The 26,677-nt window shown below is 45.5% G+C and overlaps 1 protein-coding gene across 1 annotated transcript; it reads right to left on the bottom strand.

Moving 5' to 3' along the window:
- Positions 1-10,661: 10,661 nt before the first annotated feature.
- TBCC (tubulin folding cofactor C) lies at positions 10,662-13,380 on the bottom strand. The gene has a single exon (XM_047102616.1). The coding sequence runs from the start codon at positions 12,846-12,848 to the stop codon at positions 11,814-11,816; it is 1,035 nt and encodes a 344-aa protein (XP_046958572.1). The 5' UTR covers positions 12,849-13,380; the 3' UTR covers positions 10,662-11,813.
- Positions 13,381-26,677: the final 13,297 nt, after the last annotated feature.

Genomic DNA, 26,677 nt, shown 5'->3' with positions numbered 1-26,677 from the left:
CGACTGCGCCACCCAGGCGCCCCGTTGTGTTCATCTTTTTTTAATGTTTGTTTATTTTTGAGAGAGAGAGCACGAGCAGGGGAGGGGCAGAGAGAGAGGGAGACACAGGATCCAAAGCAGGCTTCACATCGACAGCAGAGCCCAATGTGGGGCCCAAACCCACAAACCGCGAGTTCACAACCTGAGCCAAAGTTGGACACTTAACCAACTGAACCACAGAGGCACCCTTCACATAAGTTCTTAATGGTAGAATTTTCCAATTTTTTCCTTTGTGGTTAGTGCTTGTTTTAGAAATTATTCCTTGCACCCTACATAGATACTATTATCCTCCATTGCCTTCTAGAGGGTTAATCATTTCCCTCTTCTTAAGATTTTAATGTTTTCAGGGCACCTGGGTGACTCAGTCAGTTAAGTGTCCAACTCTTTTTTTTTTTTTTTTAATGTTTATTGATTTTTGAGACAATGCAAGAGACAGAGTGCAAGCAGCGGAGGGGCAGACAGAGGGAGACACAGAATCTGAAGCGGGCTCCAGGCTCTGAGGTGTCAGCCCAGAGCCCAACACAGCGTTCGAAGTCACGAACCGTGAGATCGTGACCTGAGCCAAAGTCAGACGCTCAACCGACTGAGCCACTCAGGCACCCCTAAGTGTCCAACTCTTGATTTCAGCTCAAGTCATGATCGCAGAGTCATGGGATTGAGCCCATGTTGAGCTCCATGCTGACGGTGGAGGCTGCTTAAGATTCTCTCTCTCCCTCCCTCATCCCCCTCCCCTGCTCTCTCCCTAGCTCTCTCTCCCTCAAAAAAAATAATAATAAGATTTTAACATTTTTGGAATAGATGTGTGTGTGTGGTATGATGAAGGGATATGATTTAATTTTCTTCCCTGTGGATAATCCCAGCACACCATTTATGAAATAGTCTGTCCTTTCCCCAACAGTCTGCACTGCCCAGTCCTAAATTAGGTTTCCATATATGCACAGATGTATTTTTGACTTCTCTCTTCTGTCCCATCAATTGTTTTATTTATTCTTATGTTTTCATCATACTTTTTAATTAAATAAGTCTTCATATCTGATAAAGGGCAACACACACACCTTTTCTTTTTTCATCAATAATATCTTGCCTGCTTATAACTGATGTATAAAAATGTTATGCTCTTGGGGCGCCTGGGTGGCTCAGTCGGTTAAGCGTCTGACTTCAGCTCAGGTCATGATCTCGCGGTCCGTGAGTTCAAGCCCGCGTCGGGCTCTGGGCTCTGGGCTGATGGCTCAGAGCCTGGAGCCTGCTTCCGGTTCTGTGTCTCCCTCTCTCTCTCTGCCCCTCCCCCGTTCATGCTCTGTCTCTCTCTATCTCAAAAATAAATAAACGTTAAAAAAAAATTTTTTTTTTAAATGCTATGCTCTTGAGGCACCCGGGTGGGTCAGTTGGTTAAGCACCCAATTCTTGGTTTTGGTTCCAGTCATGATCTCACAGTTTCAAGAGACTGAGCCCCACGTGGGGCTCTGTGCTGACAGTATATAGCCTACTTGGGATTCTCTCTCTCCCTCTCTCTCTCTGCCCCTCCCCCACTTGCACTCTCTGTCTCTCTCAAAACAAATAAATGAACTTAAAAAATATTTAAAATGTCATGCTCTTATTACCACTAATAATTTCTCTGTTGCTTATTTTGGAGTTTTTATGCGTGTGACCATATAACCCACGAAAGTAACTTTTGCCACATCCTTTAAAATCCTCATAACTGGGGGTGCCTGGGTGGCTCAATTGGTTAAGTATCTGACTCCGGCTCAGGTCATGATCTCCCTCCTAGTTCCTGAGTTGGAGCCCCACATTGGGCTCTGTGCTGACAGCTGAGAGCCTGGAGTCTGCTTCAGATTCTGTCTCTCCCTCTCTCTCTGCCCCTCCCCCACTAGAGCACACGCACTCTCTCTCTCAAAAATAAATAAACATAAAAAAATTTTTTTAGGGGCGCCTGGGTGGCGCAGTCGGTTAGGCCTCCAACTTCAGCCAGGTCACGATCTCGCGGTCCGGGTCACGATCTCGGGGTCCGTGAGTTCGAGCCCCGCGTCAGGCTCTGGGCTGATGGCTCGGAGCCTGGAGCCTGTTTCCGATTCTGTGTCTCCCTCTCTCTCTGCCCCTCCCCCGTTCATGCTCTGTCTCTCTCTGTCCCAAAAATAAATAAAAACGTTGAAAAAAAAATTAAAAAAAAAATTTTTTTTAAATCCTTTGTTTTACTCCAACAACTAAGATTTTCAGTACAATTTGAATAGAGATGATGACAACAGGGATCCTTCTTTTGATCTTGATCTTAACTTCTAAATGATTCACCATTAAGTATCACGGCTGCTATAGGTTTTAGCAGGTACCCTTAACAAGTTAAGGAAGTTCCCTTCTATTTCTACTTTGCCAAAAGTGCGTTCTCATAATTTGATGCTGACTTTTATAGGAGGCTATTCTACCTCAACTGAGATAATTGTCTGAATGTTTCCCTTAATCTCTTAATGTGATAAATTAAATCAGTCCTTTTTCTAAATTAAATCAGATCAGACTAGCCTTGTCTTTCTAGAATAAACCCTAGTACATTATCATCTTATATACTTCTGGATTTGGTCTACTGCTATAATGTTATAATCTTCACAAATATATTTGAGTTAGATTGGCCTATAATTTTCCCTTCTCACAAACTTCATGTCTGACTTGAGTTTCAAGGTTATGCAGACTCATACCATGGAATGGGGGTAAATTCCTTCTTTTCCTATATTCTGGATGAGTTTGTGCCAGGATGATACTACTTCTTCCTTACATGTTTGATAGAATTTACTGTCAAAACCCCTGGGGCTGATGTTCTATTTGTGGGAAAGTTTCAATTATGGCTCCAATTTTTGAATAGTTATGGAACTGCTCAGTTTTTCTGTTTCTTCTGTGGCAAATTTTTCAAGAAGCGTATTCATTTCATCTAGATTTGAAATTATTGGCAGAAAAGTCTTCACTGTATCTCCTCATTATCTTTCTAATATGTGCAGCACCTTGGTTTCTTCTGTGGTTTATATTTGCCTTCTCTCTTATTTCTTGACCCAGTAAGCCAGAGGTTGGTTAGTTTTATTAATTTTTTCAAAGAATCAGCTGATAAGGCTATTTGTTGGTTTTTCAATCTCTGTATTGTGTTTATGTCATTGATTTTGCCTCTTATCTGTATTTCCTTTCTTCAATTTCTGCTATTCTTTTTCTAACTTCTTTTTTTTTAAGTTTATTTATTTTTGAGAGAGACATAGAGAGAGTGAATGGAGGAGGGACAGAGAGGGAGAGAGAGAGAGAGAGAGAGAGAGAGAGAGAGAGAGAATCCCAAGTAGGCTCCACACTGTTAGCACAGAGCCTGATGTGGGGCTCAAACTCACAAACCATGAGATCACGACCTGAGCCCAAACCAAGAGTTGGACGCTTCACCAACTGAGCACCCAAGCGCCCCTTGTTTTTCTAACTTCTTGAACTAGATGCTTAGCTCATTAATCTTCAGACTTTCTTCTTCTATAAGCAATTCAAGGGCAAAAAGAACCATACTCTTTATGGATAAAGCACAGATATACATAATAAATAATAAAGCCCAGCACACAAATATACAGTAGTATATCTGTGGTCTTAAAATTACATAGACAGGGATTACATAGGTGATTAAATAAAAATGTCTGAAATGTTTCCTTAAGGGGATGATAATAAAAGAAAAGTGGAGAAACACCGCCCTAAGACAAGGAGCTGCGAGAAAGTAGTTAATTTGGGAAGTTCAAGTGACACCAATTGGGAGGGAAGAAGTGATACAGGAGGGAAGGCAGCCAAGAAAGAGTGTGCTCTCAGGCCAGCTGCCACAGAGGGACTATCCGAAAGGAAGCACCTCCGAGTTATCCCGTGTGCACTGAGGGAGCCCAGGTGTTTGTTTATTCCCTAACTCCTGGCCAGCTTTTATTGAGGGCTGCTTCGAGGGAGTAATTCTTTGGCTCTTTTGGCCCACCACACAAGACAGCACGATGGCTTTGGACAGTCTTGGGAACCAGAGCCTTCCGGCACCAAATATCGCCAGTAGCCTGCAATAGCCCTGCTGGGGCACAATAAAAAGTCCAAGAGATATAGGTGGTCAGTGGCCCCCTCTGTTACACTATTATTACTTAAAATAATAGAGGGGCACCTGGGTGGCTCAGTTGGTTAAGCGTCCGACTCTTGATTTCGGTTCCAGTCTTGATCCTAGGGTCATGAGATTGAGCCCCACGCTCAGCGTGGAATCTGTCCTTCCCCCGCTCATGCTCGTTCGTGCACTCGCTCTCGCTCTCTCTCAAAAAAATAATAGAAAGTGCTCTTAGGAAAAATTTTCCGATATGAATAATAACAAGCAGCACTTTTTATAAAGCCCCCTCGGGGACGTATCAGTCACGTAGGTGCTGCTGGACTGAACCGTTAGTGGATTCCTTATTGTCAGTCACATGTCATCAGGCCACTTCAAGTCTAACGCATCTTTCCTAGAGATGTTGTGTTATAACTTGTGTTTCCAAATGCAGGAAACACAGTTAATACCATAAAAATACCAAAGTTAAAGATGACGAGAAATGAAAATCAAGTAGGCTGCAAATATATAACAAACATAAACTAAATATGTATGCAGCCAAAAAAGGTAAATTGTTACTGTTCCTTTGGGGGAAATTTTGTGCACGAACTGGATCTACTAAGGGTTCTTAAACCACAGCTTCAATGGAATGTTCCTGGTACATGTCCATAAGCATTCTCATTGCTCAAGGACCTTGAAACTCATTCAACATTCCTGTCATGTTTCTGAGAACTTTCCAGTACTGATGAGATGTACATGAATGCCCCTCTCTCCTCCCTCCATTTCCTCATCAAAGACTAGGGCTGACCTTTGTGTAAGCCTTTGGTTCTTTTATTTTTATTTATTTACTTTTTAAAATTTGTTTATTTTTGTGAGAGAGAAGCAGAGAGAGAATCCCAAGCAGAGAGAGACTCCACACTATCAGTGCAGAGTCCCATGCAGGGCTCGAACTCATGAACAGTGAGATCATGACCTGAACTGAAATCAAGAATCAGACGCTGAACCGACTGAGCCACCCAGATGCCCCAATCTTTGGTACTTTTATGTTAGCATTGGAAGCTTCCCCTGTTCATTTATTTTTTCTTTTTTTCCCTTCCTTCCTTCCTTCCTTCCTTCCTTCCTTCCTTCCTTCCTTCCCTCCCTCCTTCCTTCCTTCCTTCCTCTTTCTTTCTTTTCTTTCTTTCTTTCTTTCTTTCTTTTTCTTTCTTTTTCTTTTTTTTACTTAAGCTCTATGCCCAACATGAACTCATGACCCCAACATCAAGAGTCACATGCTCCACTGACTCAGCCAGCCAGGTGCACCACCCTGTTCTTTTCTTGTAGAAGTCATTCTTTGGTCTTTCTGAGAAGTTTCTCCTCTGATATCTCATCTTTTCTTGAACGTTTCCAAAGAGACAGTGATTTTGCTGAAATCACTTCTTGACTTGGAGACATACTGGATTCTCTGTATCTAATTATGCTGACATGCATTCTGAAGTTTTGCCATCACGTGGATGTTGGCTGAATTGGCCTACACTTCCCACCTCCTTCAAATCTTTCTTTCCCTTAAAAGTTGTGCCTCACAGAGAATGCAACAGCTTGACCTCAGAGATTATCTCATTCGCTTTTCTTTTTTTCTCTATCATCTCCAAATACCCTGATTCTTTTTCAAAGAAACTGAGGAAATCCCGAAAGCCTTCCCAAAGGAGGTGACATTTGGCTTGTGCATAATTTTGGCAACTGTACCTGGACTCAAGTGTGAGAACTGCTTGAGAAAAGGCCAGGAAGTATGGCAGGTGTTATGTACTGAGTTTCTTCCATTTGTTCCTCCAAATCCATTCTTCACTTTCCTCCACCCTGTTCTTGTGTCCTGGCAGATGACTGATGTGGACTGTACCAACAGACTTCCTTGCCCTGCAGTTTCCAGTTGGCCTCAGCCAATGAAAGGCACCAACAGAAGACAGTGGCATTTTTTTCATTCCCGTAGTAGCCCCCATCCCTCCACCAAAGGTCGCAGCTCCTATCAGGTAGTGCTGTCTCTCTCCGGGTCCAGGTGACAGTTTTGTGCCTTCAGCCATAAGAATGAGTGATAACAGGTATTGCCCCGTCTCTTACTATTTCTAAACTCTACCCACAGCTGTGTACACAGCTCCTGATGTAAGTAAGCTCTTCTCAAATTATCCATTTTGAGCGTGCCATCTGTTTCCTGCCAGTTCCCTGATTGATACGGTGTGTTTGATTAATGGGTATTAGTTCAGACTAGTTGGAGCATGAAGCGCGTGTGATGAAACAGCGAAACATCACGTAGGCGCAGTAGGCTGGGAGCGGTGGTGAAGAGGCCTGTCTTCCAGGCAATGGGAACCTCAGGGGGGTTTAGACCAGGAGAAGCGTTTAGCAATCGGAGATGGGGAGATGAGTTAGGAGACGATTACAACTGCTATTACAGGAAGGTAACCTTTTGTAATTATCAGATTGGCCGAGCACCAAAGATGTGACAGCGCAGCATGTTGATAAGGGTGTGGAGGAATAGCACTCTCAGATATCTCCAGTGAGGGCATAAACTGATAACACCTCTTTGGAAGGCAACGTGATCATATCTGTCAATGTTATAAATGTTCGTAACCTACTGAGCCAGTAATTCCTCTTCTAGGTACTTAGCCTACAGGTAATACTGCACACAGGCTAAATAATTTATTGGGGCACCTGCGTGGCTCAGTCAGTTAAGCGTCTGACTTCAGCTCAGGTCACGATCTCGCGGTCCGTAAGTTCAAGCCCGCGTCGGGCTCTGGGCTCTGGGCTGATGGCTCAGAGCCTGGAGCCTGCTTCCAATTCTGTGTCTCCCTCTTCCTCTGCCCCTCCCCCGTTCATGCTCTGTCTCTCTCTGTCTCAAAAATAAATAAACGTTAAAAAAAATTTTTTTTTTTTAATTTATGTAGAAGGCTATTCGTTGTAGCATTTTCCCAATGGCTGAAGACTGGAACAACGTAAATGCCCATCAATTAGGGACTGGTCAGCAAGTATGGCACAGTCCATGGAAGGGGACACTATGCAGCAGTTAAAGAGAATGAAATGGCTCTATATGTACTCACATGGAAGATCTCCAAATATAACGTTAGTGACAAAGGTAAGGTGTCTAATACTATACACAATATGCTTCTATTTGGGTGGGAGGATAAAAGGATATCTTACACTAAAGTTTGTAAATGCAAAGACCAGAAGAACAAAGGAAACCAGTACAGGACGGTTGCTTTTTGATGAGAACTGTATGGCTGGGGTCAAAGGAAGGAGGAAGATTTACTTTTTATTCTAATCTTTTTGTACCCCTGCATAAAGTATCTAGGTTTTAATATCAGTTCTAAAAACCAGACCATGAATAGCTTCCTTGGTGAAATAACACACAACTGAAAGGCATTCGACTAAAAAACACTTTATAATAGAACATTTGAATTCCTGAGCAGAATGTTGAGCTTGTTTACCAGGTAGGTAAATGGACTCGAATTGTCTTGCTTGGTCTTGTCAGTTCTTAAAGTTCAGAGTAAATAGTATCTGCAAACTTGGAAGGCAGGCCTTTGAACAGTAACTGCTTCCTTCTGTGACTGTTGCTAATGCAAGTAGGTGGTGGGCAGAGATGTCAGGGAATTCAAACCCTGGATGGGTGGTTGATACAAATGCCTTACTTCAGGTCTTGTCTTTTCTTTTTAATTTTTTTTAATGTTTATTTATTTTTGAAGGAGAGAGAGACAGAGTGTGAGTGGGGGAGGGGCAGAGAGAGAGGAAGACACAGAATCCAAAGCAGGCTCCAGGCTCTGAGCTGTCAGCACAGAGCCCGACGCGGGGCTGGAACTCACGAGCTGTGAGATTATGACCTGAGCCGAAGTCAGCCGCCCAGCCGACTGAGCCACCCAGGCACCCCACTTCAGGTCTCTTCTAAACTGGAGAGGTTATAGGGCACTACCCCACCAGGGTCCTTGGAATTTCTCTATCGTGATTGTTCTTTCGTTCATTTGACCTTCATCTGGACTGTACACTTGAGAAAGGAAGACCACGTGCTTGTTTACCATGGTATTCTTAGTGCCCAGTGCTGAACAGGTGCATAGTAGATGCTCGAATATGTGCTCAGTTGAATTGAACATGGCTTTCGGTCATGTTGCCCCTGCACCTCTTGAAACTTAAAGCTGGGTAAATAATTGACCCTTCATTTCCCCTCATCTTACTTGCAGTGTCCAAGTTATTTTCTTCATAGGAGAAGAAAAATAGTCAAATAATGTGATGAAGTTTTTGAGTTGGTGATGAGACTTTTTAATTTAATGCAATGTAATTTAACCTCTGTGATACTAGAGTAATTGCATGTTGTTTCTAACACATTGTATTACCGTGTAACATTACCCTACAAAGCTGAATCTTTTTATTGTCCTGCTTTAGTGCATTTCCTAATACAAATAAAACTTTTTTGGCAATAATAACTTCTGCATTGCAATCAGAACTTGAGCGTTAGAATTTATATGTATATTGGCCATTTCTCTTATTCATTTAAGAGGGGTTGAGACTGAAGTGATACGATGGAATACTGTACTAAATTATGTCTACAAAGCCAATCATAAATGAAATTTAATAAACTCTGATTGCTTAACTAATGTGTAGTTTTATTGCTTTCCTAGAGTTGGTTTTAACGAAAATATATGGTATTTACACTTACTGGTGCAATATGCTCTCATTGTAATGACCATTAAGTTTGCTTAATAAAAAACTTACTAAAATAACTCTAATTAATGCTTTTCTGAAAAGTAATCTCAGGGCACCTGGGTAGCTTAGCTAGTTAAGTGTCTGACTCTTGATTTTGGCTCAGGTCATGACCTCACGGTTTGTGGGTTTGAGCCCTGCATCAGGCTTTGTGCTGACAGCACGGAGCTTGCTTGGGATTCTCTCTCCCTCTCTCTGCCCCTGCCCTCCTTTATGCTCTTGCTTTCTTTCTCAAAAATAAATAAACTTAAAAATCTTTCTAAAAATAAAAAGTAATCTGTACACCCAGCATTAGGATTGAACTCACCACCCAAGATCAAGAGTCACCATGCTCTAGTGACTGAGCCAGCCAGGCACCCCCTAATTAATGCTTTTAATTCAGAGGTGTGACTATCATTTTTTTCTTTTGTCAAAACAAACAAACAAACAAACAACCAAGGCGCCTGGATGGCCCAGCTGATTAAGCGACCAACTCTTGATTTTGACTTAGGTCATGATCTCATGGTTCGTGAGTTTGAATTTCGTGTCTTATCAATGCAGAGCCTGCTTGGGATTCTCTCTCTCCCTCCCTCTCTGCACCCATCCCCCGCTTGCCCAGTCTCTATCTCTCTCAAAATAAACAAATAAAGTTAAGGAAATCATCATAGTTTAAGTTTAGGGAAAACAATAAAGTCTAACTTTCTGAAATGGCATAAAGACTGGAGAGGACAAGAAGAACAGGCAAGATCTGCTAAGCATAGAATGGACGTGATCTGGAAGTCTGATGTTACAAACTGGCCAGCTCAAGGACCAGATGCAGACTGCAAAAAAGTTTTGCTTGGCTTGTCAAATGTTTTTAAAATGCCTAAATTTATCTTCCAAGTCACCGGTCCCCCATTCCCTATTGACTTTCTCCCAACCGCCTTACTCATTGACTTTACCTGCTGGGCCCTAGTAAGCATCAAATGCCTGGAGAATGGCGACATCATTAAAAGAAGTAACAGAACTTGGGAAGGAAAGAAGTGAAAATGGAGATTTTAAGAATATATGAATTTGAAAGGCTGATGAACCCACTGACAGAACTGTCCACGTATGTTGAGAGTTGAGGCTCTAGAGAGCATGGACACAAAGAAGCTAACAGCAAAATCCTGGGCATCTCTCAAGTAAGGGCTGTAAGTCACCAGAATCACAATGACGGGGGACAATGCAAGAGAAACAGTGTGGAGCAAGGCTATGGAAGTCGGAAAGAGAGAACTTCGAAAAGATACAGGAAAGCCCAGCTGAGATTAGTTAGCATTAACTATGGCTCAAACTGCCATGATTTTGTGATTTTATTATCTATTACAAACTGCATGGATTTTTTTTAGATGCAACTAGTTAACGGTCCTTTAAAAGTGCAGTCCACAAAAATGAATCGCAAGCCCGTTAGTGCCAGAAGCATGGCTTTTCCTGAAGGGCACCTGGTGTTAAACTATCAGTCTTTAGGAGCATAGTTTTCCTAGTCCCTGTTTCTTTCTAATGTGAAGATATGTTTGAGAATTTCATGACATGTTGTCTTTTTCTTACCAGCATTAATTCTCCTGAGCAATAGATTTTTTAAATCTCTCCTCTTTGGAGATGTTGCAAACTGTGAAACTGATTAGGATTCTGTTTCAAGTCAGCTAATAGCGGAGGGGGGAAAAAAATTCTGGTTTCACCTCCATCTAAAGAATAGAGCTTGGCAGGCCACATTTTTTTACTGGCTTCATTTCTGCCTCATTGACTCTACCCTTGTTTCTCCTTCTCATTTGTTATCTTGTTACATTTCACACATCCAAAAAGCCACCTTAAGTCCTTTTTTGGAACAAGCCAGAACATATAAATATTAAACATATACTTAAGGTACGATAAGCACTTTAATACTTATGGTCATTATTAAATTCAAATCATGTCTACAGATACAAGGCACTAGACCCCAAAAAGCTTTTCGAAACTCTTAGAACTTTCCATTTAAGAATATGGGTGAGAACATAGAGCAAAAACCAAATTTATAATAGTACCCAATCACAGCAAAATTTGAGTGGAAAAAATTAAGACTCGGCTATACGTTTCTGTGTGAAGATATGTAACATTTATTCCTGAGAATTTAGGAAAAGCAACTTGCCCTCTTTAATGACTCCGGAAAGCTCTCTTTCCAACTCAACTAACGCTATTCAAAATCAGTATGTTCCAGGGGCTGAGAAGGTGGGCTCTGGAGCCAGACCACCTGGTTTCCCAGTCCCCTTGAGCTGTGTGACTCTGGCAACTCACCTACCTCACTTGAAAAATGGTGTTCACAGAACCTACCTAAGATTTTCTGGGCTAAACGTCGTGTTTACATGAGTCAGGTGCTTAGAATAGTGTCTACAACCTTTTAAGTGAACAAAAAATTTGGTAGCTATAATTATTTTGGTTTCACAGTTGGTAAGCCTCATGAGTCTCCTGGGGTCAATGTCAAAACTTTGGATCCAAACAAGTCGATGAGTAGCTGGATTCCGGAAGCCCAAGCTAATGTGTACCTGAAGACCAGAGTCCTTCCACCGCCCTGCTGAGTAATACCTATGGAAGTGAAAGTTTCAAGTCAAGAGCTCTCAAGGGCTAGTGTTTTCAGGTTTGATAACATCCTTCCACATTAACTGCCTCCTACTAGAGCCCTACAAATTCATTTATTAAGTATTTATTGAGGGTCTACTTCATCATGCAGTAAGTTTTAAATACACAAAGCATTAATAACCAACATACACGGACACTCTTTACCTCTGTTTCAAACTATCATAGTCAATTAATTAAAGCTACTACACATTACCAAAAGAGCAAAAATGCTTCAAAGTGTTAGGCCTGTTGTGAATTTAACGGAAATCACAAGTAGGAGCCTAACACAATCTCAAGGCTGAAAATACCGAAAACATACAAAGCGTGATAACAGTAAGTAAACTTTGAGATCCCAGTAGCAGGAGTCGGTCCCACATGGGAAGTATTTGGTAGGAGTGAAGAATATAGTGACAACTGCTTAGTCCCACTGGACCATTCGCTCTTCTTCAGGAAGAATACTCCAGTTTGGGGAGGCCATATCCCGGGCCAGCCAGTTAAAATCGTCGACGTCGTTCCAGTTATTTTTGCTCCTATCTAAACCAGAGCCCTCGAAGTCCTTGTCGATACCCGGGTAGCTCCAGGTATAAGGGGCGAACTGGATCCCGCTACAGTCTTCCACGATGGCCCTGCTGGTCACCTGCAAGAAGATGCGGGTGTCTCTCGTAGTGTGTACGCGCAGCTGTTGGCAGGCCACGGCCAGCACGCAATCACTGCAGTCCTCCAGGAACACAGAGGTGGACACTGGGCCGCAGAGCACCGTGCAACTTCGGGCTTTGGCCAGCCGCAGGGTGTTGGGATTGCCATACAGTCTGACTGTGCATTTGCTCAGTTCGGTCAAAAGAACGTCACGCTGGTGCAGCTCCTCTGCCCTCTTCTCCAAGACTTGGGACTCCACGTTGGAGAAGCCGAAGACCCAGCTGGAGCCGATGCCTCCCTCCTCCTTCAAGGGCGGCGGGGAGGCCAGGATGCCTTCCGCCGCCGGGGCTCCAGGAGCGGAGTCTACTTTGGCGGCCGAAGCAGCGTCCTTCCTCCGGGTCTTGAAAGCGAAACGCTTCTTGGGCTGCAGCTCCTGGCGCCGCTCGGCCAGGGTCGTCTGTAGCCGCGTCAGCGCCTCCTGTCCCTGCCGCAGGTCGTAGGCGGCCAGGAACAAAACCGAGTCGTTGACAAGTTTCTGCAGGCCCTGGAGCCGAGCGGCCGCCTCCTCCAGCCGCTCCATGGATTCTCCGCCCTCCAGAAGCTCTTCCACGGCCGCTCGCTCCCGAGCGAAGGCGGCAGCGAAAAAGTCGCTCTTCTCCTCCTCCACCTCCTGGTTCTGCCGCTTTTGCTTCCGCCTTTCCACCTCCAGTTGACGCTCTTGCTCTCGTCTCTGAAGCCGCTCAGGCACCAGGCTCCGGTCCCGCTGCGACCCCACGGCCCCATTCGCCGCCGCGGCGGAGCAACTAGCAGTCTCCATCTTGACTTCAAGCTTCCTTTCTCCTTGCCTTGCTTCCTCCTGGCGCGCCCTGCGAGAGGCCTCCCACCAACGCGTCCTGTGATTGGCCGGACATGCTTACGTCAGCCCCGGCCTTATTTTCTTAGCCCATTGGCTCCTCCGCGTCGGAGAGGGCGGGGACATGAGGCGGGGCCGATTGACAAGGGGGGTGGGGAGACAAAGGTCCTTGTGGATGGGTGGGGTGGGAGACAGGAGGGGGAAGCTTTTTTTCCTCTTAAAGGGGCAGGACTTATATCCGGGATTGTGGGGTGAGTTGCAGCAGCGGCAGCTGCACATGTGGGTTTGTTTATAAGAACAAGGTTAGAAACTCGCAGGCCTCCCCCTCCCCCCAGCTCCTCCCTACTACCCCCTTACAGGCCGGAGATCCGCTACTGGTGGGGGGAATGTGTGCGTATGGTGGGTGGGGGGACAGGTAGTGGTGAGAAAGATGGAGGGGGGGGTGGAATATTGCACCGCCCGGCCCGCGTCGGAGGAAGCGGCAGCTGGAACAGCTGGCTAGGGAGCCGCTTGCATGCCTCTGGTTTTTTCTTTTCCCTTCCACCACCCCCTCCCCCAACCCATTCCTGCCGCCCCCAAACCCTCATTCTACCCGCCTTCCCCCCCTCAGCCGCTGCAGTTCCGCGTGGCCTGGGTCTCCTGGATTCCCGCAGGCACTTACGGGGGCGGGAGTAGGCGAGGGGCACTGGGATGGGAGAGACTGGGTTTCTCACTGCAACCGGGTTCCGGGGGCCCAGGGGCAGTCTAAAAACGGATTACTATTTTTTTGGCCAATTGCTGCAGTCGGAGGGGTGGGGGCGGGGGAGGGTGAGATTCCACACCCCCTTCCTCTTCCTCCCACGTCCTCCCCCCCTTCGAGGTCAGTCGCTCTGCAGCTGCGCGCCGCTGGCCGCGCGGGGGTGAGACCCGAGCCCGGGGTTCTGCTGCTCTCCCGTGGGACCGTCGGTCTTTAGGAAAGCGTTGGGGGAAATGTTACATTATTTCTAGGGTGGTGGGAGGGATTTGTCACCGGAAGTGAATGAGCCTAGCCTAAAGTCGGGATCAGCCGGAGGTGTGAGTGGGCAGCCAAGCCGGCGCAGTCACTAGCAAAACGCAGGGCCACCGGCCGGCTGAGAGCCGGGACGCCGCGGGCTGCGGGCGCACGGCAACCTCGCGTGCTCGGGGCAGCCCGGGGAGCGCAGGGCGCGCCTTTGACCGCGCCCGCCTTGCCAGGCTTCGGTTTCACCCTGATCTCCACCCTCGTTCGCAGCCTCCCATCGTTGCTAATTGGGGTATTTGCCCAAGAAACTGTCCGTTGAAAATTCACTGATACACCTGCATTTTGATGCATAGAAAGATGGGAGGAAACGAGAGAATTACGACTTATTTCCAGTTTTTCACGCCCCACTCTCCTCTTTCCGTTCCCACTTAAAACAGCAAAACACACGTAAATTCCCTTATTTTTCCACTGAAAGCAAGCACACATCGCACTGTTGGGCAAATTGTGCGTCCCGGGGGATAGGGGTGGGGGTCCCGGGTGTTTGTGTGTGCAGCAGATGGGAACCGGGGTGCTGAAAAAATCCTGTGCTTAACGCTTGTAGTATGTATTCTTCGTTTTCGTTCGCTTTGTTTTCATGTGCAGACTAGACGAGGCTTTTTGTGTGGTTTGGTTATGAGGCTGGTGAAAGAAATATAGCTGGTTAACTTGTCTAAGCCATACGGAGGCGTACAATAGCTGCGTCATTTTATGAAAAGTTGATTTAACCAAGGAAGGTTTAAAGAAGATTTATTTTGCTAGGGGGAACGACCCCCAAAACAAAAACCTGACTTGCCTCCCTTAAGTTTTTCAGCAATTGAATCTGTCCCACTCAAGTTTGGAGCCAACCGAGGTTTACTGGAGCTGCAGGTGCAGTGAGGCAACATTTCTGCATTAGCCATAGTGGACTATGGGTGGTCGTTAGTGTCTGTATCAGAGGTGGAATTGAATGTCATTAAGCCTTCCCAAGAGCTTCATTTCTGCCCCCAAACAGGTTTTGGCATAGAGGCCAAGAGACTTTGGAAGTTTTTGAATATTTTAAGTTGGGCAGTTCAAACTTTTATGAGAAGAGGTAAAGGACAAAAAGGGACAGGTTGTTGGAGGCAGTTTCAAAGACCGATGTTGGGCCTGCGTGGGAATGGACAGTGGTCAGTGGTGTGGTCATCATGAAGGATTGGCTTGACTGTTCTTTACATACCCCAGCACAGCTGCAAGCCAAGGTAGGTAGGTGGTCAGAACATGAATATAAAGCTACGTTTCTATGTTCAAAAGCAATAGGAGGGTTATAAAACTGCCAGCAGTGCCGGACTGTATTTGTGTCTTTTTTCTGACATTTGAGGGCAGACAATTCAGTGTGCATCCTTGAAATGGATCCCAGCTCCTAGGAGGTAAGTGCCTGTTGAGTGGAAGGAAAGAGGGTGATGTATTACAACGATGTGAAATGTGGCAAAAGGCAAGCAGCTTGAGAGTTCTGAATCCTACTTTCATAACCTTCAGGAGTTTGTGAATCAAGTACTACCCCTCTTCTAGACATCTTGAAAGAATTCTAAGGTATTACAGACTTTAAAAATTATTTAACAAAAATTTATGGTTTGTGGTTCTATTTGTTAGATTTACTTTATAAGAAGATCCTGAAATTTTCAAGCATAGGAAAGGGGACAGTAGAGGTGATGTGTATGTATCACCCAAGCTTCAACAATTACCAACTGACAGTCCGATTTCTTCTGAATCTCTGACCACTTACACACCCCATCACCCTGATTATTTTACAGCAAATCCCAAACATTATATTATTTCATATTTCATAATCTATAAATATTTCAATATGTCTCTCAAAATGATGAGGACTACCTTTTCAAAGTTTACTTATTTATTTTGAGAGAGTGAAAGAGAGTGTGCACAGGGAGGGGCAGAGACAGAGGGAGAGAGAATCCTAGGCAGAGAGAATTCCATGCAGTGTGGAACCCAATGCGGGGCTTCATCTCGTGAACAGTGAGATCGTGGCCTGAGCTGAAGTCGAGAGTCAGATGCTTAAAGCGACTGAGCCACTCAGGCGCCCCTACCTTTTTAAGACATAACCACATATGGGGTGCCTGGGTGGCTCAGTCGGTTAAATGTCTAACGTCAGCTCAGGTCATGATCTCATGGTTCGTGGCTTCGAGCCCCGCGTCGGGCTCTGTGCTGACAGCTCAGAGCCTGGAGCCTGCTTCGGATTCTGTGTCTCCCTCTCCCTCTGCGCCTCCCCTGCTCATACTCTGTCTGTCTCTCAAAAATAAATAAAACATTTTCAAAAATAATTTAAAAAAACCATAACCGCATATCACCACACTCCAAAAAAGTAGTGATATTTCCTTATCATCAGAGTTCCAGTCTATATTCATATTTCCTTGATTATCCTATAATTTCCCCATTTTAACTTATTTATTGAATAAGGAGCCAAAAAAGTTCCATATAATGTGTCTAGCTGATATGTTCCTTAAATCACTTTTAATCACTTTTAAATCCTGCCCCCCTACCAATTGTTTTGTTAGAAAAGCCTGATTATTATTAGTTCAGTAGAGTTTCCCAAGTCTGGATTTTGCTGGTTATGTCTCCATACTGTGTTAGATGTTAAGTATTTGTCGTATTCATTTGATCTTGTAATGTCATAAAGTGAATGTTTATGTATTTATGCTGCAGGAAATGAAAGTATCTCAGTACAGAAGACAGTTTTTGGGTGTCTAGGCAGCCAGGAGTAAGTCCTTTTGCTGTTCTGTGGAGTTTATCAGAGACCCTGTGTAGATGAGAGATACCAGGCAAATAAACAGTTCCAGGCCGTTTTCTGGTAGCTCAGTTCCAAAAGAGGCGGTATCTTTCAGCAGACGTTGACTATTGGATATAAAGCACTCATTAAAGAGCTCTCCATGCAAGTGTCAAATGTTAGGCAAATTTTCCAACTTTCCGGACCATGAAAGATGACCGCGTGAAGGCATGTGCTGTCCTTGAAAAGACACCACGTTGGTCTGGGAAGCAGGACAGGAGCAGGCCCCTTCCTTCCACCTTTGCCCCTGGCTCTCATATGCTCTTCAAAACCCTTCTCTTTCTGGAACTATTTTCATCATTGTGCATCTAATGCCTAGCCCAGAGGCTGGCACCGTTCATTAAGCCAGCATCAATTTATGAAGCACTTACTGTGCCCCACCCCTCCCCCACTGAGCCCAGGGAGGCCCTCAGGCTGCCAAGGTGAATAAAGACAGGCATAGCCTCTTTCCTCTTGGGGAGGCCTAACCTGGGCAGATAATGGCACAAATATGTAAAATTGTAACAGTGACAGTGTTACAGAGGAAAAGAGGAACAGTGAGTGCCTCCAGGGGGAGGTTTGACCTTGCTGGGGAGGTCGGTGAAGGCTTCCTTGGGGGTTGAGCTGAGGCTGGAAGGGTGACCAGGAATCGATAAGGAGAAGTGAGTGAACACTGGAAAGTGTCTTCTAGATGTATGGGCTCATGGAGTCACTGGTGACTTTGTGGAGAGCTGTGCCAGAGGACTGCTGTGGGCAGGAGGCATACCACACGAGTGTGAGCAGGGATGGAACGCCGTAACCGAGCTAGTGAGACAAAGATAAGTCTTTGGAGAAGTTTGACCGTGAGGGGGAAGGGTCACTAGCTGGGGGTTGGGAGGAAGCCAGTGAGGTGTTTTTTTTTACAGAGAAAACATAGGTTCATAATACAAGGATCCTGAAAAGGCTGGTGGGGGCAGGGGGAAGGGGGGCTGGGGGCGTTGGGGAAAGGGAGGCTGGGGTGGGGAGTGGGGGCTGTCGGAGCCAAAGCACAGGTGCAAGGATCAGCCCTAGATAGAGAGCTGGGGCAGATTCTCTATTGCCAGGCTGTTTTAACTTTTTATTGTGCATGTTTCCCAACATACACAAACTTTTTGACCTCAACCCACAGTCACAGATACATGGTAACTGAAACAGAAGCTTTAAGAAACAGTAAATACTCTTACTGTGTGCAATAGATACTATTTTCTATTCTACTTACTGCCTTTCAAAAATGCTGATCAAGGCCCCCTACATTAAACTGCAGCGTTTTTTCTTTTGTAAGGTTTATGTATTTATTTTGAGAGAGAGAGCATGAGCAAGGGAGGGGTGGGGGGGGTGGGGGGGTGGGGGAGGGCAGGGGGGGAGAGAATCCCAAGCAGGCTCCATGCCCAGCGCAGCATGGAGCCAGAGGTGGGCTCAGTCTCTCAAAGACAGTGAGATCTTGAGCTGAAATCAAGAGTCAGACGGACTAAGCCACCCACTACCTCCTAAACTGCAGTTTAAACATGCCACATCAGCAGGGAGGGTGCAGCTATAGGGAAATTTGTATGTTTGGTAATTGGCAGATGAGTCAGATGATTTCTGGGTTCTCTGTAAAAGTAGGCAGTGAGGGGCGCCTGTGTGGCTCAGTTAAGTGTCCAAATAGCTCAGGTGATGATCTCATGGTTCTTGAGGTTCTTGAGTTCGAAACCCGCATTGGGCTCTGCGCTGACAGCTTGGAGCCTGCTTGGGATTCTCTCTATCCCTCTCTCTCTCTGCCCCTCCCCTTCTTTCTCTCTGCCCCTCCCCTTCTTTCTCTCTGTCTAGAAAAGAAACAAAATTGGGGGAGTAATAGGTAATTAGGTTTATCCCCCCCCCAGCTTTATTGACATATAATTTGATAAATAACACCGTGTGAATTTAAGATATACAACGTGATGGTTTGAGATATATATTGCAAAGTGATAACCACAATAAGTTTAGTTAACATATCTATCACCTCACATAGTTACCTTTTCTGTATGTGTCTGGTGAGAACTTTTTTTTTTTAATTTTTTTTTTTAACGTTTATTTATTTTTGAGACAGAGAGAGCATGAATGGGGGAGGGTCAGAGAGAGGGAGACACAGAATCCGAAACAGGCTCCAGGCTCTGAGCTGTCAGCACAGAGCCCGACGCGGGGCTCAAACTCACGGACCGCGAGATCGTGACCTGAGCTGAAGTCGGCCGCTTAACCGACTGAGCCACCCAGGCGCCCCTGGTGAGAACTTTTAAAATCTACTCTCGAGGCGCCTGGGTGACTTAGTCAATTAAGCGTCTGACTTCTGCTCAGGTCACGATCTCACAGTTGGGTGGGTTTGAGCGCCACATCGGGCTCTGTGCTGACAGCTCAGAGCTTGGAGCCTGCTTCGGATTCTGTGTCTCCCTCCTACTCCCCCAGCCCCCGCCGTGCACACGCACTCTCCTTCTCTCAAAAAATGAATAAACATTTTAAAATTTTTAAATAATAAAAACAAAAGATCTACTCTCATAGCAACTTTCAATAGATGATACAATTAACTATAATCAGCATGCTGTACATCACGTCTCCAGAACTTACCCATCTTATACCTGGAAGTTTGTACCCTTTGAGCATCTTCACCCATCCCTCCACCCCCTGACTTTTAAAAGCATAATCTACATTTGCTATGACTAGTTTCTCAGCTATCCTTCCCTCCTCAGCCCCTTCCCCTACGACTTCTGCCTCTGCCACTTTATTTGAAAGTGAGAGTGCCCACCTCCCTCCTACCTTCAAATCCATTGCTGTTTGTAGCTCAAAGCACTCGAATACCCCTTCTTGAAGCACGGCTCCCTGGTTCTGTCTTAGTCCCCTGTCCACCCCAGATCACTGCTGCTTCTTGTCTCCCTGACAGACTGAGAGAGAGACAGAGAGAGAGACAGAGAGAGAGAGAGAGAGAGAAACAGAGAGAATCCCAAGCAGGCTCCACGCCCAGTGCAGCATGGAGCCAGAGGCGGGGCTGGATCTCTCAAGGACAGTGAGATCTTGACCTCAGCTGAAATCAAGAGTCAGACCGACTGAGCCAGGCTTCTCTCCCAGTACCCCTCTTCTCACTCATCTCACCTCCTTGACCAGCTTACCATCTCCTTGGCCTGCTGTCCATGTGCTGACCACCTCTCTGATGCTTACCTCCTCCTCCACCTCTCTCCTGAACCCAACCCTGAACTGCCAGTACCTTTCTAGATATTGCCATGTAACCATTTACTATCCTTGTAACTGTCTTCTATCCAAAATACCTCATCTTAAGTAGATGGCCTAAAATGAAGTCCTTATTGCCCCAGTGGTGTCCTTTTTCTTCTGTGTGTAAGTTTCAATCCTATTTTGCTGCATGACCATCCCCAAACTCACCGGCTTAACAGTAATTTATTATTTTTCACAGTTCTGTGGGCTCAGCTGGGGCTGGAGGCCCCAAGACTGCCTCACTCCCAAGTCTGGGGCCTTGGTGCTGGCTGTCGCCTGGTGCAACTCACTGCTCGGCCTCTCTCTCACGCTTGGTCTCTTAGCACGCGGTAGTTCGAGCTTAAGCTTTGCGTGCTGGCTGGCTTCCAAGGGAGCACAGGCAGATGCCACGAGCCTCTTAAGGCTCGGACCGGAATTGGTACCGTGTCACTTCCAGTGCAGTCATGGGGTCAAAGCAAATCACAAGGCCAGCGCAATTCAACAGGAGGAGAAACAGACTCCGCCTCTTGAAGGGTGGAACAGCAGTCACTCAGGTGGAAGGGATTGGCAGCCGTCTTTGCAGACGACCCACCATGCTGTGTGTGTGTGTATGTATAAATATATAAGTCGTTCTGTTAAATCTTACATGGCATTTACCGTGTGCCAGGTGATGGCTGCACACCTGCATGTATTACCTCATTCAGTTGAAACATGCCCGTGATGTAGGTACTATTGTTATCCCCATTTAATGGATGGATAACTGAAGAAGCGACAGTGACTTCCTCGGGACCAAGAGCTACTAAGTGGCAGAGCTAAGATTCAAAGTGGGTCAGCCTGGTTCCTGGGTCCAAGCTTTTTAACACCACCCATCTGATCATGATACCACACCCGATTGTACTGACAGCGCGTCAGTGGGCTTCCGAGCCCTGTACCTCCCCAGCCACGTCTCCCACCGTTGCCTTTACTCCAGCCACACCAGACCCTGCCAGGACACCTACACACCATGCCCGCTGCTTCCATTTGTACCTGCCGCACTTACTTAATCACCACCGACCGTAGGCTTGGCCCTTTGCTAGGTGCTTAACACACACACACGGCTCCCTTGGAACTTACAGCCTAAACGAGGGACACAGACAATGTCGGGTGATACATACTAAAACGGGAAATCTTGGGCGTACTCAGATCACACACAGTAACCTAACCCAGACCAGGGGAATGGGGTGGAGGGATGTCTTTTAGTAAATCGCAGCTGCATCCTGCAAAATGAGTGATCTCCAGCCAGGAGAAGGGAGAAAGCAGTCACTCGTGCATGCCTTTCCGCAGATACTCATAGAGCGCCAACTATGATCTGGGCACCGTTCTAGGTACTAGGAATACAGCAGTGAAAAAGACAGGAAGTCCCTGGCTTGATGGCCAGCAAGCTAGAAGAGCTCCAGTGCCTCTAAACAGAGACAGGGCATGTGTAACAAACCTGGACGTGAGAAAAAGAGCAACGTCCTCAACCCTGGTTGCCCATTAGTACCTATGGAAGGCTTTACAAAATCCTGATGCCCACGGCCTTCCCATGAATAGTTCAGTCATAACCCCTGGGAGTGAGACCTGGCCACTGTTTTTTTTCTTTTTTTTTTTAATGTTGATTTATTTCTAAAGAGATAGAGTGCGAGCTGGGGAGGGACAGAGAGAGAGGGAGACATGGAACCCAAAGCAGGCTCCAGGCTCTGAGCTATCAGCCCAGAGCCCGACGCGGGGGCTTGAACCCACGAGCCCTGAGATCGTGACCTGAGCTGATGTCGAGGCTTAACCGACTGAGCCACCCAGGCACTCCATACACTGGTATTTTTTGAAGCTCCCCATGTGGTTCCAGTGGGCAGCCAGGGTTGTAAGCCACCGAGTTAGGGGACCTGTGGCCCATGGAAGCCGGAAGTGGAGATCAGAGTTGAGGTTAGAGTAGTGAGCAGGGGCCAGACCGCCAAGGGTCTTGTAAATCCCGTCAGGCGGTTTTGGCTTAATCTTGAAAGCACTGGGAACTGGTGAAGGATTTCAGCAGGGTAATGGCAGAATCAGATTCTTTTTCTTTCTTTTTTTTCTTTAACAAAGGATCAGGCTGGATGCTCTGTGTGGAATAGATTCACTTGGAGCGAAAGTAACAGTATGAGTTTGGAGGCTGTTGTAGGAGCCCAGGAGAAGTAGAGATACAGGAGTATGGTGATGGGTGAGGACAGAGAAGGAAGGGGTAATGTGTGAGAGATTTAAGAGACTACACAGGACTCTGACTCACTGGAAGTAAGGGATAAAGGAGGGCAGAGAATTGTGGAAGGTACTGGCTTGAGGAGCTGGGTCCATGGTGATCCTAGTACAAGAGACAGTGAACCAGGGAAGATCGTGTTTGGAAAGAGCTGGTACGTCCATTTGCGACCTGCTGCTTGCTTTCTTGTCCTGCTGCCTGTGATCCTATGCTTAATCTCTATTTGACAGCACTCGCCTCCTACGAGACCTATTTTACACACCTCTTCCAGGAAGCCTATCAGGATTATTCCTTCCATTGGCTCTGGATGAATGTTTATCAGGTTGTAAAGTCAGTATCTATTTACAGATATGTATTCTACAGCTTGGGCTTCTCCAAGCACAGAAGTGTTTTATTCCGTGCTGTCTGAGTAGCACAGTGCCCAGAGCGCAGGAAGTGCACGATAAATAGATGTTAAATAGATGAGTTGATGGCTGAAGAGCTGGGTCAGAAACAGGAGTTCTCCTAGGACTGTGATTAGAAGTGGGTCAGGGGCTTCTGGTTCTCATTTCTAGGGTAAGGGACAGACAGAGTCCAGGGGCAAAAGAGGGTATTTGCTGAGCTGATCAGTAAAGAGGCTGAGTTAGAAGCACCAAAACTGTTGACTATAAAATAGAGAGACATATAATCAGCTATCTAAATTGTCTTTTAATAAATGCAGGATGGGGTATTAAGAAGGGCACTTGTTGGGGCGCCGGGGTGGCTCAGTCGGTTAAGCATCCGACTCCTGATTTCAGCTCATGTCATGATCTCACAGTTTGTGACTTCCAGCCTGGCATCAGGCTCTGTGCTGACGGTGTGGAGCCTGCTTGGGATTCTCTCTCTCCCTCTGTCTCTCTATCCCTCCCCCACTCATGCTCTGTCTCTTTCTCAAAATAAATAAATAAACTTAAAAAAAAAAAAGAAAAAAGGAGGGTACTTGTTGTGATGAGCATTGGGTGTTCTGTGTAAATGATGAATCACTAAATTCTACTCCTGAAACCAATATTACACTATATGTTAACTAACTAAAATTTATTTTTATTTTTTTTTAATTTTTTTTTTAACGTTTATTTATTTTTGAGACAGAGAGAGACAGAGCATGAATGGGGGAGGGTCAGAGAGAGGGAGACACGGAATCTGAAACAGGCTCCAGGCTCTGAGCTGTCAGCACAAAGCCCGACGCGGGGCTCGAACTCACAAACCACGAGATCATGACCTGAGCCGAAGTCGGCCGCTTCACCGACTGAGCCACCCAGGCGCCCCTTAACTAACTAAAATTTAAATAAAAATTTGGGGAAAAAATTGTCTTTTGAATATAATTTCGAATTCCTTTTGTGGCAAAGGCATGTAAATCTTTTAAAGCTTCCCTGCATCTGTTCTTTCTCTTATGTCTCTTCCTGTCAGTAAAGTGGGGTGATGGTAAAAAGTAGACAGATCCGAGTTTAAATTCTGATTACTAGTTGTGTGACGTTGAGCATGGTACGTAACCTCTCTGAGCTCAATTTCCCCCAACGGTAAAGTGGGGGGAAAGAAAGATCTATTTCTCCCAGGATTGTCGTGATGTGAAATGAAGTAATAAAATAATGTGTGGAAAAAGTACCAAGCATTGGGCCAGGCCTGTAGTAGGCCCCTGACAATTGCCAGGTTCCTTTCTGCCTTCCGGTTGCTGACCTTTGTTCCTTAGCACCTACTTCCCAGCCCTCTAGACAAGTGGTGGGACCAGAATGTGCTATGTGCATGTGACCTTCTCAGAAAGGGCCCTTTAGGGGCACCTGGGTGGCGCAGTCGGTTAAGCGTCCGACTTCAGCCAGGTCACGATCTCGTGGTCCGTGAGTTCGAGCCCCACATCGGGCTCTGGGCTGATGGCTCAGAGCCTGGAGCCTGTTTCCGATTCTGTGTGTGTGTCTCTCTCTCTGCCCCTCCCCCGTTCATGCTCTGTCTCTCTCTGTCCCAAAAATAAATAAACGTTGAAAAAAAAAATTAAAAAAAAAAAAAATAAATAAAATTAAAAAAAAAAGGGCCCTTTAATGTCCAGCCTTTCTGCAATTCTGGGGCATATTTAGGCAGATTTTGCATGCAAATAGTGTTGCAAAAGAAAACCAGAGAAATCTAGAAAGAGGGAGCCGGACAAGGTCTGCTGGACCCTTTAAAACCAGGACAAAAAGCTAGCTTATAGTTTAAGAAAAAAATAAGGATACGCCGTGATTTTTTTTTTTATGACAATTAATTCAGTTTGAAGAACTATACTGAGAGATCATAGCATTTTTTTCTCTCTCTTTCTGTTTTTTAAGTATTTCTTTTATGATCGCCTACCTGAAATCTTTACTTTGGGGAAACCACTGATCTAATCTTACCTCACCTTACAGGGAGTGTATATAATGTTTTTATTTATTTTTTATTTTTTTTTTAACGTTTATTTATTTTTGAGACAGAGAGAGACAGAGCATGAACGGGGGAGGAGCAGAGAGAGAGAAAGGGAGACACAGAATCGGAAGCAGGCTCCAGGCTCCGAGCCATCAGCCCAGAGTCCGACGAGGGGCTCGAACTCACCGACCGCGAGATCGTGACCTGAGCTGAAGTCGGATACTTAACCGACTGAGCCACCCAGGCGCCCCTATAATGTTTTTATTTAAATTCCAGTTAGTTAACATACAGTGTAACATTCATTTCAGGTGTACAATATAGTGATTCAACAATTCATACCACACCTGGTGCTCATCACAACAAGTGATGAGCTTTAATCCCCATCACTTACTTTACCCATCCCCCTGCCCACCCCCCCTCTGGTAACCATCAGTTTGTTCTCTGTCGTGAAGGGTCTGTTTCTTGGTTTGCCTCTCTCTCTTCTTTTTTTGTCCCTTTACTCATTCGTTTGTTTCTGAATTTCCGCATATGAGTGAAATGACATGGTATTTGTCTTTTTCTAACTGACTCAGCATTGCACTCTCTGGCTCCATCCATGTCACTGCAAATGCCAAGATTTCGTTCTTTTTACGGCTGAATCATACATATTCCGTTGTATATATACCTCATCTTCTTCATCCCTTCATCAGTCAATGGCAACTTGGGCTGTTTCCATAATTTGGCTATTGTAAATAATGCTGCTATAAACGTCAGGGTGCATATATCCCTTTGAATTCGTATTTTTGTGCTCTTTCGGTAAATATCTAGCAGCGTGATTGCTGGATTGTAGGGTAGTTCTATTTTTAACTTTTTGAGGAATCTCCATACTGTTTCCCAGAGTGGCTGCACCAGTTTGCATAGAACCCTAGTTTTTAATGATATTTATTTTCATTGATGGAGCCAGTAAACTCCTTGAGGGACTCTGTTCTCTAATGCCCAGCAGGGCAGGTGCTCAGCAAGTGAATGAGCCTCCTGGTCATGCAGAGATGAGACATATCCAAGAGAGGATAACCCAGGAACCTGAATGATAGGGAGGAGCCATCAGGTACTTCCCTTATATTATCTCATTTGATCTCCATGGTAACCTTGCCAGGAGGGTAATAATTTGAAGCAACAGCAACTTTAAGATTCATTTTTTTGTTGTTGTTTTGCTTACTTCTTTATTTTGAGAGAGAGAGTGTATGCACTCATGGAGGGGCAGAGAGAGAGAGAGAGAGAGAGAATCTCAAGCAGGCTTCATACTGTCAGCACAGACCTGACACAGGGCTCTATCTCAGGAACCTTGAGATCATGACCAGAGCCACTATCAAGAGTCCAATACTTAACCAACTGAGCCACCCAGGCCCCTCAGTTTTAAGATTCTTTTAAAAGATATTGCTGAATTTTAACTCCCAAACAGATCTGAGTTTTTAAATTTTTTTTTTCAACGTTTATTTATTTTTGGGACGGAGAGAGAGACAGAGCATGAACGGGCAAGGGGCAGAGAGAGAGGGAGACACAGAATCGGAAACAGGCTCCAGGCTCCGAGCCATCAGCCCAGAGCCTGACGCGGGGCTCGAACTCACGGACCGCGAGATCGTGACCTGGCTGAAGTCGGACGCTTTACCGACTGCGCCACCCAGGCGCCCCCAGATCTGAGTTTTTAATACAGATTGAGGGGGGCGGACGTGGTGGGGGTACCTTTTCTACTTTCGTTTCTTTCTTCTTCAGTGTGAAGGGAATAGTGACCCACAAGGTTTTGAGATAATTTAAAGGCTTTTGTTGCAACGCTCATTTATTAAGATCAAATGCTTTTAAAGTATCCTGGCAGTCGAAAGTTAAATAAGAAACAAAAAAATTACTCCTCTAAAACTCTTCTGCCTAGAACTTTTAAGGTCTTAAGTAGGACTTAATGATTTGCTGTAAAATGCCACTTTGCTGGGAAATGCTACAAACTACTATATTAAGACATAAGTTCCAACCCAATAAGGTCATGAAATCCATTTAGTAGATGGCGGTCTACATTTTTTTAAAAAATGGCAAAAGAAGGCTGCCTAGCTGACTCACTCGGTAGACCATGCAACTCTTGATCTCAGGGTTATCAGTTTGAGCCCCACATTGGGTGTAGAGATTACTTA

Source organism: Lynx rufus, unplaced genomic scaffold (assembly GCF_022079265.1).
Source record: "Lynx rufus isolate CCGP_SWC_20201006 ecotype Redwood Valley unplaced genomic scaffold, mLynRuf1.p SCAF_6, whole genome shotgun sequence".
Lineage (NCBI taxonomy): Eukaryota > Metazoa > Chordata > Mammalia > Carnivora > Felidae > Lynx > Lynx rufus.
The sequence above is the reverse complement of the archived record's forward strand: the minus strand, read 5'-3'. Positions and strand labels throughout refer to the sequence as shown.